Here is a 14,402-nt window from a genome sequence, read left to right as displayed (position 1 = left end):
AAAGTGACGCATATTGTGTTTTCCGTGTCCGTGTATTGTATATCTCTCTGATTCTGAATAGAAGAAGGAAAAAAAATCTATATAATGAACACTACGAGGTTACTACGAGGACGCCGAAAAGTATGAACGAAGACAGTACATTGACCGACGCGCATCGGAGGTCGATGTGACGGCGTACTGTCTGACTGTACGTATTCATTGTTCTGAGTTCAATTTATCTATCAATATATTTTCAGAATAATTTATTCTGGACCCGCAGAATGCATAACAGCGACACATATAGTTTTATCGACGTGACCTGTGTCATAGTTTACCATAATGTAGATTACATGTATTAAAATGCATGTCGTATAAACCTCACAATCAGTGGTAAGCCAATATTCATGAATGCATGCATGTCATTAATTTAATGATGAGTCATGACTGATATATTTCTGATATATTTATATATTACTGATATAATTCAGAAAATGTTTAAATTATTACTAATTTAACTATTTCCATGGTATGTGATAAAAAAGATACATCGAGATAATATACCTGAATAACATACAAACCAGTCGTACATATGCCTTAGACGAATCAACTGAAAATATATGTAATATCATGACTTCATATGATGTGGCATATAAAACCTGTCGTTATAGAAACAATATTGCAGATAGTGTGGCTACTGTGGTCAATACGAGCTACGTGCGACCAACTAGGTCAAACATGCATGGCAGAGTTCAGCAGGATGACATAAAAATGCACTGCTTGAATATACGGTTCAGTTGTTATACCCTATTAGATTAAATATGTTTTGAATAGAACACATGCTGCATCTGGAGTAAACCTATTCCACCACATCACATCAGTGTATGACAGAAAACATTAATAACGCCACAAGTATAACTTTTATATTATCTGTAGATAGTGAATGTTTTCAAAATACTGTGGAATGCATTTTAAATGTTCTGAGTGGTGTATTTGGTTGCCGATTATTCCTGGTACTTTCTTATTTGTCGATAGTTACTAGTTACAGCACGATACGCGGTGAATCATCAATATCAAACGTTTTCTCACATTTGTACAAATCTTTTCAACAACGTCATACATATTTACTACGATATTTATATGAGCAGAGCCCTATACTGCTATCGTTATTTTTACATGCATTTTCTGCTGATACAGATTGGTACTACATTTAAATGGATCTCATTGAGTGGTTGCTACTGTCATTTTGATTGATTTTTTTTAAATGGGTTCATGTTTGGCTGCGCTTTTTAATCAATACATTGTTCTGACTGTATTCATTATCAATGTCCAAACAGTATAATATATAATAAAATACAAGGGGAAATTTAGCTTATCTACGAATCCGTAGTCTGTCTCCGTGTTACAGAAAGTAGTCCGTCGTACAATCAATGAAATATACGAATTAACGTATGGTAATTAACTTCTGAAATTTTAATGTGCTTTACAGATTTCATTTGTCATCTATGTTAATCGCAGTATTCAAGTGATCAGGTAACCCATTGAAGTTACGTAATACACTATGGCTTAGGAAAACATTGTAACAGTTTTAAAAAATAGAAACTGTGATTTCTGGATAAAATTTTAGAGATCTGTGTAATTAGAAGTAACTTCACACGCATAATTCTCCAGTGTGATGATGTAATGATGATTGCATACCTTGAATACCTTAATTACAATGCAGCCAAACAATGTTTATTATAACTATATACTTAAATATATTGGAGTTGTGCTTCACCTATACTGGATATACCACAATTATGTAAGTTATCAGCCGATTAACATATATATCAGTAACAAATCTGTCACATTAGTATAACAATCCTTTCCTATTTGCGTAAAAATTGTAATGCGATTATTTTGAAAATTACATTGACACATAATGTGAATTTAATTACAATAAATTTATGATAATTATCGGATATTGTTCAATTTCTTGAGGTAAACATCACAATAGTTTTATTTCCTCGTTGCTCTATCTATATCTGCAATGCTATCTTCTCCAATTGTGTATTATTTTTTAATTTCATGTTACTGTCTTTCACTTCAGGAACGTTAACCAATTTCTTGGATTGTGTATGGTAATTTTGTCAATCACTTCTTGGGATATGCCTCTCTTCAGCATCTTAGGAATGATATTCAAGAGTATATGTGAGAAACCATGTCCACCATATTTCATCTGTTAATGTAAAAATACCACATAGCAATAATGAGCTATGCATATAGTGTATCCCATATGTGAATCATGGTACGCCTCTGTCAGTGTATAGGTGGTTGTTTCTCACAGGTTTATGTTTATAACGTTGCTAGCTACACAAACGCTGAACATAATTTGTATGGGATTACTGCTCAGTTTTACGTATGTACTGCACTGCTAAATAACCATACCCTTTCGTTGATAATGTCAAGCACAAGAATCGCAAATCGTCCAAACAAATACAAATGTTGGTGTTCACAAAATCTGTGAATGGAAACTGAAAACAGTAGTATCGCGATTTACGTGACAAAATTAATTGTGGGCTAAATAAAATACACACTTAATTAGTACGGTAAACCTAATTCAATACTAGTAATAGCAATCACAGTCACATCCCGCTCGGTTTCCAAAAAAATACAGTGGTCAGTATCGCTCGTCACATGTAGCCTTCTTGGGGCCCATGAAATCACAAGCACACATATAGGGCTGAAAATAGCGTATAGTTATGTGAATGATAGCTGTGAAAAACGTAGAAGTATTACGATACAAGATAAAAGTATAAACTTACCAATCTATGTTTGGTGTGTACGTCATGGGCAATAACAACTTTATTTTCATAACCTTCGTCTATCAATAGTTTAATATATGCAATTCTCTGTGCATCACTAGGCATATCTATATCCCTATACTGAAAGTGCGATGTTTCGATACCAAAGAAATCGTATTCACAGTAGCTCCCCAGTTTAGCATACTCCAGTAAAGACTCGTTGTCAACGAACGTTCCTCGGAAAATATAAGAATACAGTTACAGTCATTTCATTACAAATACTTTGCAGTATTTGAAAAGTGTTGACAGATATATAATATACTCACTGTCGAAATGTGACATTACAGTTCTACTGACGTCACCACCTGCTTCCTGGAGGACTCTCACTATTTCTGCTGGTGCATCAGTATTACGACCTGGATGAATGATTACTGGGGCGCCGGTTGCTATTTGCGCCGCAGCTGTAGCTTGAAGCACTTTTATCTCATTCGCTGAAAGCAAATACATATCTCATTGTATTAAACAGGTGTATCAAATAACACACGGATATGTAGAACTCGATTGATATATATATATTGCCATCAAAGTAACGAATTGGCATATATTGGGATATAAGAAATATGTTGTATATACTTTCTAATGGCCAGGAACAACCTATTTCTCCAATCACACCACATTTAATGCCAGTAACACCAACACCTTTAATGATCTCCGCTTCCATCAGTCCAGTCAATTCTTCTATGGTCATAGTATTCATTTCAGGGGAATGAGATTTACCAAAGTAAAAGCCTGCGAATTAAAAACAACATTTGATTATTGTAAAATATGTAATGTAAGAAGTGTTAAGAAATGACTGAATGTAAGATGTATTGTTTATGGTTTCCGATTATTCTGTGTTGTAGTATCATGTAGTTATAATAATTGTTATCCCAAATTATATCTGCATAAAAAGAATAAATATGATTGTCTTACACACAAAAGTATTGCAATGATAATGTGAATTTCTTTACTTTACTTTCTGTACTTTACTGATATTACGAGTTTCTGTACATTCACTCTATATTGAAACAGTTTGTCATATAAATCTGGTCAGATAAGAACGTGTTTGTCAAAATGATTACAGGGTCACGTGACTAATTTGCATATCTAGTCTTATTCTTCAAAATATATATTACAATTTACCAATATACATCGTAGTAAATAAAGTTATGCAAGAAATGCCAATTTGAGAGAGGTGGCCAACTCTGGCCTGGGAATGATTTGCGAGTCATGCGCAATAAGGAATATTTCGCCTTTGGCTGTGAAAAATAGTGCATACAGATAAAACATCGATTTCGACCTACGTAAAGGCCGGCAAAAGTCAGAGTTCTGAATCCGTGTATTACTCACCCGTTCCCGAAATTATATTCACTCCAGTAGCCTCGGAAAATTGCTTTAATTTATTTACATCACGTTGGAGACCAATTGTAGTATTATCAACAATACTGCAACCTCCATTTCTTTTTTAGTATCCCAACTCATCAATGAGTGCGTCATCTTCATTTTGTAGCAACAAGTTTTGCTTGTTACTGTACCTAATAAGATGAGGGTGAGTGTATGTTACTGGATTATTGCATTGCATCGTGGCGTATCATGATCCTTTGTCATGACATTTTGGACTCTTGTATCTCGAAAAATTGTCCGGTGCCCCATTTTTTTATTTTCAGTATTCTGATGGCATGATATGTAATCTCTAATTTGTCTTGAACAACATTCGAGAATGCTTAGTTACATACATTAATAGGACGCTGGTGTTTGCTAGTTTATGTGGTTATTAATAGCGCCATATATTCTAAGAAAGGGAATATGATGAAGTTAAAAATCAATGTTCGTGTGGTAAACCCGTCACAGCCTTTCCGTACGTGTGTACATTGTAACAGATTCAACATTTTAGTATTACAATGATTTCTATGGTCCACTGTAAGCAGTTTGTATGCTGTATGTCTCAAATGCCACTCAAAACACCAGCAATTGTCAAGGTAATACTTAAAAAAAACTTATTACCCAGAAAGACATAATATACTAAAATTTGATTCAAAACAACCAAGGAACTAGCTACGTGTTATATCTATGTCATGTATAATATGATAAACTCACGGGTGTTGTCTTATCCATCCAAGATTTGGTAAAGTAATGGGGGCATCAGACATCCCGTTTGATTCACCAATTCTGTCAGGTGCTACATGTCCCAGAGTATAATCTAACGTTAGATGTTCATGTGTCAAGGTAAAGCCTAAATCGTTAGGATCCAGGAGACCACAAACTGAAACAAAAACACGGTTGTAATAAAAAATATGTATTATACATCTCTCAGCTAACTTCATAAGTTACAGCGTGCCGTAATTTTGCGGCATTTTACGGTGAATTTTCATCCTATCATACTAGGAAATGCGAATTCCAAATATGGAATGGTTACGCGCGTACTGTCTTCGTGTATACTTTGAGGTATCCTCGTAATAACCTCATAATATTCTATGGCCGTGTGAAATATTTAATATGTAATCTCATAACTGCATCCATGGGTATGGTGCAGAAGGAGATACTAGGGAAATTTTACTATACTAGGAGTATGGCGTCAATTACACCCCGGGTAAAACGACATACACATACCCAACGCTTGACAATCATTGCACGCGCCCTCTTGGTAAATGTGATGAACTATATTATTTATTTAGTACGACGAAACCCATTACTGTTGACCCGTCGCTTACTGATACGATATTTCACCTAAATTTGACCCTTGTTGACTGATAACGTGTGTAAACAAGAGTATATATATTATGCACATTTAGTTGCATATTGCTGGCTATATGCACGGTATTACGGAGACATAAAATAACGTCACATGCACCTCCATGTATTCTGTCCATAATCTAATAACAAGTTTGTATTATGTATCAGCAGAGTCAACAGCAAAAAGTTTAACTGTCAAATTAAAAGCTCATCTGTCTGAACTTTACCCGCACGATCTTCCATTGTAAAAAGAATAAGCAAATAATTGTATGTGACAAAAAATACAGTCGATCGATCTACCGTCTCTTCTGCATGCGAACAATATACGACTTTGCTTGGGATGACCTCTTATGTTTTCTGCAACGACAGGACTTGTCTGTATTTTACCTGATAGGAAGTAAGGTTTCTGTGTCGGAAACAAAGCGTACAGATGCGTACTGTGAACATCAATTCATTGCTTCAAACACGTGACAGCTTTATCGCTAGAGGGCCTACTTATAGAAAAAAAATGGCGATGGAAAATTGTATTTCTACGTTAACTTATGTCATTGATAGTACCTTTACATGGACACAGAATATTCTCATTGATAGCGTATGATCCACCAAAATGATATATATTATAACAGATCTAATACTGTGAGGACAAATACAGCGATGATAATGACAATTTACTCAATTTGAAGTGCAAGCTGAAACGTCAATGGAAACTCGTAAACAATAAATTGTAACGTAATGTTTCACTGTGCACTGTTTTAAGCTGTAATCGTAATCACAATATGATCAAGATTATCAATGGTGTCATTATTGTTCTAGAAATGACAGGATATTAATCGCAACTGTAAACGCGTTTTACATTCAGTGACATAATGTACATCATTATAAGCGTAAATTGATTTTTTTTACTGACGGCTCGTCCGGTTAACAAACGTTTCAGTAGAGGGCTGCAGTCAGTGTCATAATGTAATGGGCATTGTATAAAAGATAAATGTCTTATACTAATTGCATCTACGAGTTACATATGTTTCAAAGATGGTATAATTAGCCGAAGTCAGGGATATGAAAGTACGCGACAATAAATTATGAATAAGTGCCCTCTACGATGGTTAAGTATGCTGTCAACATCTTCGAGTCGGTAGATTGCGCAATGTAATGTTGTATACTCTCAATTCAAATTGAACATTTTCAAACGACCGGCTTTAGGGAACTATTATAGACCAGATCAAGGGTGGCCGAGGACTTAAATATATTTGTACGAGTATATGGGTTATGGTAGCTAGTGCCCTCTGAGTCGGCACACAGCACTGGCATCACCCTCTTGTCGGTAAGTGGCGCAATGAAACGTTAATTCAACATAGTGGTTACCACATCAAATTTCAAGTTATTATACCATGTGACCAAACACGCCACCGCACACGTGCAGCGTGCAGGGTACAAGCTACTCAACTCTATCAATAAATACATTGAACTGCATTTATGCGGTTGCACATGACGTCGATATATCCCCCTTGTCTTTTTCATTGATTTGATTGACATTATTCATTATGTGCATTCACAATAAGATTATTATATTATTTGGTCTGTAATAATGAATAAAGTCAGAACAATAAGTGCAGTCATACATGAATCCATTTAAAATAATATGACAGTAAGAACCAATCAATGTAGTATAATATGCAGTACCATCCTCTATCTGCAGAAAATATATTAAACCTGTTCACAAATATTAGCAGTAAATGCCAATGCTCGTATTAATATCAATGTAAATGTGTGAGAAAAGAAATGGAATACATGAATTGCATGGAGTTGAGTTGTTTTGATGGAAAATAAAAGAAAGTAACTGCTGATCACACTTATAACAAGAAATATAAGATGTCTGCGGTCATCTATCTAACATACACATCTTGTGGAGGTACCGATTTCTGCTGGTAAATGGTATACAATGCCTCAGAATTATGAACTATCATTGATTGCAAACGTTTCACTTGAGTGCGGTTATCTATCTAACATATACATCTTGTGGAGGTACCGATTTCTGCTGGTAAATGGTATACACTGCCTCAGAATTAACTATCATTTATTGCAGTCGTTTCACTTGAGTGCAGTTATACAGTGTCTACCAAATTATAGTTAGAATACATTATACGTAGTATCATAACAATTGAAATAATGCGCTGAAATACATTTCGCTTATAGTGTGTAGTTCAGCATGATGATGGCGCTTACATTTTACATAACAGAACATTCATAAAAACATTCATAAAAGAGTGACATGCGACAGCACGCTGATATGTTATTTTTAAGATAAACATGACTAGCATAGCTTAACGTGTAAACACTCTTGAGTTTGTTGTTGAAATGATTTATACAAATGTACGCAAATGATGCACACACAAACGAATTCCTCTTTTCGTTCATTGAGAATAAAAATGCACCGGTAGTAATCGTAAAACAAATACACCACTCATAACTAGCGAGAAATGAATGAATGGTAATTAACTAGAATTTAAAATGTATTGCACTGTATTTTGCGAACATTCACTATCTACAAAGAATATACAACCATGGCGTTATTTAGAATTCCTGATTATAATGTAGTGCAGCCGTGCTTGCATAAACTAGCGTTAATCCAGCTACACCATGTGTTATATTCAAAACATATTTAATAGGAAATAACTACTGAACCGTATATACAGGCAGGTGCACCTTTATGTCATCCTGTTGAGCTCTGCCATACATGTTTGACAGTGTTCATCACATGTAGCTAGAATCAGATTTAAGAATGAAGCTGTGTTCAAGGATTATTTGTGCGACCATAGTAGCCACACTATCTGCTATATTTCTTTTACAACGACGGGTTTTATATGCCACAACATATAAAGTCATAATACAAATACTGTCAATTGATTCGTCTACTGCGTAAGTATGCATAGTCAGTTATTTCGGTATATTATTGAGATGCTTCTTTTTTATCGTGTAGTATCATTATAACACCTGCACCATATACGACTTAGGTTAAAATTGTACACAATTGGCTATTTTTTTTAACAAAAGTAAATATTTTCTGAAAGTAATATTAGTCGTACATTAATGACATGCATCCATTCATGCATACTGGCTAAACACTGATTTTGGTGTTTATACGACATACAATTGAATATATTTAATGTAACTATGGTGAATCTGTACCATCGGGCGACAATGAATGACGCAGTACGGCAGGTCAGGCCAATTGCTTACAACATATGACACATGTGTTACTATTATATGTATGTTACAGCTCTTTGACAAATAACTATGAATAGACTGAACGTAAGAATGGAAAATAAAAAGAACGTATGGGAATATTATATATAATATTATATTATATTTCAGATTGTCACACGTGTAAATGCAAAATTGTGGTTGGATGTGTGGTAGATTTAATTAATGCAAGCCTGTTTAAAATATCAGACTGGTATATCAGACTGATATTTCACGGATGTATGTGTTCACAGTGTAGTTTAATTCAGAATTCCGCCAAGGAGGCAAACACAAAATAATTGACGTCGTCTGCAGTGGATCGTTGAACCCGGTAGTTTTGTCAATCTTCGAACCACAATCGAAAGTACGGTCCTAATCGGCGTCTCTATTACTAGTATTTTTCGAAGATTACGTTGCCGCTTACAATAATCTACGAATAAACCCCCAACGCTGGATGCGTTAACCACGGTAGCAAATAGAACGTGTGTGCTATATCGCATTTGAACATAGTTTTTAGTGTTTTGAAGTTATTTTTGTATTTAAGAATTATCTTTAAAATGAACTCGTATGACCATTCACAGAAATGACCATTCACAGAAAATAGTATAGCACGAGATGTTAACATGTTTAAGTACATAAACACACGATATATACGTATACTCACGTCTGTGAGTGTGCTAATTAAAATATTTCTGAACAAGCAACTGTAAAACAACTTTATCACTAATACAAGTTGTTGCATTTGATATCTTACAGCATAAAACGTTCAAATGGCAAGGATTACCAACATACTGGGATGTTCACGTCTGGGAATACGACAGTTACAACTGACATTAATAAGCAAATGGAAACCTTACACATAACAGGATATCTTTCGGACTCGCATCCATGTAATCCACATCAAAAGTTTATCTTTGTTAAAAACGTGAAAGCGGCAAGTAGCACTGTCGGATCTGTGTGTTTACGATACGGACTTACTCATCACTTGACGCCAGTATTTGCCGAGAATCCCGAAGCAGGTCATTTGAGGATAATAAACTCGCGGGTAATAACCTATAACAGCACATGTTCTGGGGCAAATATTGGCTATGACTACATAGTTAGTCACATACCCAGTTACGATTATCATGTGTTGAATGACTTCATACCGGATGCTAAGTTTTTTACAACAGTTCGTTCACCGTACAGTCAATTTGAATCGGCTTTTTATTTCTACAATTGGGAGGCAAAGTTTAAGTTAAGCGATACAAAAAATCCTTTTCATATGTTTGTGGAGAATATTTCTGAATATAGTAAGATACAATTATCAAATAACCGCATATCCAATAATCAACTTAAAAATGGTCAGATGTACATGTTTGGCTTTGCTTCATCTTACACGGAAAATCAGAATTTAATCGATGAAAAGATACGAGAGCTTGATAAAGAGTTTGACTTGGTGATGATAGCGGAATACATGGATGAATCTTTGGTTCTTTTGAAAAAGATGATGTGCTGGGAGTTTGATGACATCATATACTATTCAAACAAAGTTATGTCCCGTGAAACGCGATCTCAAATGACAGAGAATGTGAAGACACAAATAGCAGATTGGAATTCTGCCGATCTCAAGCTGTACGAGCACTTCAATCGAACACTGTGGCTCAGAATTAAACAGTATGAAGGTGATTTTGATAATGATTTGCAAACATTTCGTATAAAACAGGAATATATATCTAAAAAGTGCGATAAACCAACAGATAGACCAACAGATAGATTTTGTCGATTTCTGAAACTAGATTGTCCAGCGCTTAAACGACGAGCTTTTCATAAAATGTTCAAGTTCTGTTCCGAACCAAAAAATCTCTAAACGTTGCAATATACTACTATATTTCACCAGTGCATTGCCAGTTACAGAAAAAGTATGCCTGCAATTGATTTTATCAAGCACAATTGACAGGTATGCGGATGACCAGCATATTATGACGATTTGCGTATAATACATCGGGCACAAACAAACGGTTTTGATTTGTTGTAGACTTGAGTTGACGTACTAGCAGGTGGTAACCTATTTATTATTGGAATAGTTTAATGCATTTACAACGCCGTTTCAGCATCTAAGTTCCCATATCTATTTCATTTAACTGACACAATACTGCAATGAATGTCGTCTATACTGAGAATACGATACAAGTACTAATCTATGCGTAGTTCCATAGTCATTTTACGGAAATTTGTATTACTTTTATTTTATTGCTTTAACTTAATGTTCTTGACATTTCATGATTGCGTGAACATTTTAACAATAGGGTTCAAGGTAAATCGACAAAATAAAACATTTCTGTTCAAAGATTATTACAGATTTTGATCGTTTTTTTGTTGTAATTATATTTACGACTCTGTCCAATCAACACATTAATTCCATTTTAAAGCCTTAAAACGTTGCCAAAATATTTCCAATTTGACATTACATCCATGAAAGCAAATACGTAAACATTAAATCAGAATCAGAGAAATATACAATAAACTGGCACCTAAAAGACAGTATGACTTCCTTTCGGTTAACATATGAACCCTTTTGAAATAAGTAAATGAGAAGGTTTGAATAACTTTCTAGAAATATTATTCAATTCAGTGGACATCAACAAAAACCTTTTAGGGTGAACTAAAGCAAATAACGTAACTATAAACACTGTCACAGACAAGGCGAATGTGAAGTCTTTTTTGGCGTAACATTGCGTAACGCACCAAGAAGTTATTTTGTCAGGCTTTGTTGGCAGTGTTTCTTTGTTATTTCTCGCTGCTATTAAATTGGTTGCCATAACTCACTTCAGTAGTTCAAAATTACCCACGTTTTTAATGTAACACGAACGAACACATACCAACACGCGCCAGAATAGCATAAGCAACTGTTCTACATTAATGTGAATTTAATGGGCGCATAGGTCGCTCCCATTCTCTGCCATCCGACTGGTAAGTTGTATTATAGAACAGTTACCCAATGAATAATTATGCCAAATGGGACCATACTTTTTGTGTTGTCAGCTCTTATATCTGCATAAACTATAATCTTCAAATATAAAGTCCGTAAAACCATGAGGCTATTATACTCCGTGTAGTACATGAGATAATTATATTCTCTCAAAAAATGTAATACATATATACATATATAGATTAATATATTATTACTACTATATGCCATATTGCGTAAGTTTCAACAATTTAATACACATATTACAAGCTTTAAGTCATGTTATATTAATACTATGTTGTAGCAGACGACAGTGGCTGACTTCGTCAACAACTCGTCCCATTGATGCTATTCTGCATCGAAGTCTTTATATAGCTCGTGCTTATAGTCCCCCGCTTAGGGCTTGTGTAGGGTAACGGCATACGACATGGTGTAGGTGTTATATATCAAGAGAATTCGAGTACAACTTTTCAGTATGTTAGGAATCCAACATTTGAACTTCGCCGATTAAACTGATGTTGCAGCAGTATTCAAATGTGCAGTATTCAAATGTGTTCACCACATATATGTATAGTATAGATGCCAATCCGCAGAGAGTTAGTAGAACACATTTTGGATTTAAATTAGAAGGCAATTGGTTTGAATTTTCTGCTTATTTCATGTCATAGTGTCTTATCAGAAGGGCAATGGTAGCATGTTGATGTACTTTTAGTCGGTGTAAAGCAAGTGTGCAAATGCAAACGAAGTCCTTCCATTCCAAAATTATGGAACTCATTTTAAATAAAGTAGTATGCTATAGACACACTAGAATTTGGAATAATATAGCTGTCTATACACAGAACATTATTAATTCAAATCATAATTATATGATGTTATTACGAGGATACTGCAAAACATGAACGTAGAGAGTATAGCGGGAGCATTGACCGACGCGCAGCGACCTCGTATTGTCTAAGGGCTTACTTTGCAGTATCCTCGTAATAACCTTATTATTATACATCTTTTCCTCCGAGGAATATATACATCGAGGGAATGCCGAAAACCAAAACGCTTAGAACAGATGTAGTGCACTTGGGACAGCTTTTTTTTATTACGCGCGTAATCGTTCCCTAATTGGAATTTGCGTTTCCTAATATGATAGAATGAAAATACCCAGTGCAATACCGCAAAATTACGGCACGGTGTAACTTATCGCGTCACAGTGACAGATGTATAATAATATTTGATAACATGAACATTATACAAGAATAGCTTGATGAATGATATTAATATTATGTTTAATGCGGAATGCCTTTGAACAATTAATTTTTATCATATGAGCAACTGTGATATTGGTCGTTTCAAATTACCTACACCACTATATCTATGACAAATTTGTTACAAGGGTTAAAATAGATTATTTTTAGTTCAGAAAACATCGTTCACAACACGCTGTAGGTAGCGTTCTCTAACGACGAATTGCGTCTGTGACGTAGATCGTTGTAAAACATGCTGCTCACATCACTCATAGTTTGGTCATATATGTTCGTTCGTCCGTCCGTCAATAAATAAAATGTATTGTTTTTACAAACTTGGTATATTTTAAATGAGAAATGATTACCTAACATCGTAAAACGACATTGCTTACATACGTCATGTTAACTTTATAGATTCGTTCCAATCACTGGTGGGTGTATTTTATTGGAAATACACAAATCACACGAAGTGCAAAAAAAATATCCAAAATTTACAATAATCGTGTCAAACTAAAAAAACAGTTACATATTTTTGCATTAAATGTTTGTTATATATTATTCAATATTTAATTGAAATGTTAACTATGTATTCGAAACTTAGCTTTATGTTCTATATACGCTTCGTGAAGTTATTGCATAACCCCCCCCCCCCTGGGCATTGATAACATTTCGTTTCAATATTATTACTTGCAAGTTGTAGTTCACGTTGTTTTCGTTTGGAATGATTAAACTATAATTGTTACACGAATAAAAGTAATGTAAGAACAAGAATCAAAGAAAAAGCAGATGAAATGTACATCATTATGAACATCTTGAATAACAATGAATGATAATAATTCTTACGAAGCATTTTTAGGATAAATGAAATGCAGACTAACTTTTATGTTTGATTTAAAAAAGTCACTGACATCTTGTTAACACATTTTGTTAAGCACTGTTTATAACTCCAGTAATGTTAATATTAATATAGCGATCATACTAAAACAATTAGATTACCACAGCCATGATAAGATATAATTTTCATGACACGACATATCATTTTGAAGATTACACTCGGTGTTGCGGAAGTGGAGATTCTTACAATCAGTGGGTTCGTATTATCGTCCATTATTGTGGTTGGAAAAAAATAAAATGGAATATATACATCCATAATGATTACTATTTAACGTATTGTCAAATATCGTACCAGTCGTGGCCAGCTACTTCTGAAAATAAACATGATACCTCTCTTTAAAATATTGTGAGCAAGTTAGATGATAGATTTATGAGCAACATCGTTAACGATGCATTCAGTCCACCTCAAAACCGATTTAGAATGTTGTCAAAATAATTCTTACTTTAAATACATAACAAAATAACTTACTCGATATTCGACTGGATCATATACACAACTGAACGTCGCCTGTCGCTTCCTATACAACAACACAAAGAAAATCTCACTTAATT

The 14,402-nt window shown here is 34.5% G+C and overlaps 2 protein-coding genes across 2 annotated transcripts; one reads left to right on the top strand and one right to left on the bottom strand.

The window, feature by feature from the left end:
- Window positions 1–2,056: 2,056 nt before the first annotated feature.
- LOC100372448 (N-acetyltaurine hydrolase-like) lies at window positions 2,057–5,916 on the bottom strand. The gene is made up of 7 exons (XM_078006142.2): window positions 5,904–5,916; window positions 4,896–5,061; window positions 4,149–4,333; window positions 3,393–3,548; window positions 3,086–3,250; window positions 2,781–2,995; window positions 2,057–2,194 (listed from the first exon to the last, which is right to left on the bottom strand). The coding sequence occupies exons 4-7, from the start codon at window positions 3,514–3,516 to the stop codon at window positions 2,057–2,059; spliced, it is 642 nt and encodes a 213-aa protein (XP_077862268.2). The 5' UTR covers window positions 3,517–3,548; window positions 4,149–4,333; window positions 4,896–5,061; window positions 5,904–5,916.
- Window positions 5,917–9,567: 3,651 nt separating this feature from the next.
- LOC102807253 (galactose-3-O-sulfotransferase 2-like) lies at window positions 9,568–10,620 on the top strand. Its single transcript, XM_006825492.2, has one exon. It carries the CDS (start codon window positions 9,568–9,570, stop codon window positions 10,618–10,620), a length of 1,053 nt encoding a protein of 350 aa, XP_006825555.2.
- The last annotated feature ends 3,782 nt before the right edge of the window (window positions 10,621–14,402 follow it).

The sequence above is a fragment of the Saccoglossus kowalevskii genome, chromosome 21 (assembly GCF_978046115.1).
Source record: "Saccoglossus kowalevskii chromosome 21, keSacKowa6.1, whole genome shotgun sequence".
Taxonomy (NCBI): domain Eukaryota; kingdom Metazoa; phylum Hemichordata; class Enteropneusta; family Harrimaniidae; genus Saccoglossus; species Saccoglossus kowalevskii.
The sequence above is the reverse complement of the archived record's forward strand: the minus strand, read 5'-3'. Positions and strand labels throughout refer to the sequence as shown.

Coding starts and splice junctions, on each gene's coding strand:
- LOC100372448 (XM_078006142.2), bottom strand. CDS start 3,516: ATGAATACTATGACCATAGAAGAATTGACTGGACTGATGGAAGCGGAG. Junction 3,251..3,392: donor TTGTTCCTGGCCATTAGAAA/GTATATACAACA, acceptor ATTTGCTTTCAG/CGAATGAGATAAAAGTGCTT. Junction 2,195..2,780: donor TACACACCAAACATAGATTG/GTAAGTTTATAC, acceptor TTACATTAACAG/ATGAAATATGGTGGACATGG.
- LOC102807253 (XM_006825492.2), top strand. CDS start 9,568: ATGTTCACGTCTGGGAATACGACAGTTACAACTGACATTAATAAGCAA.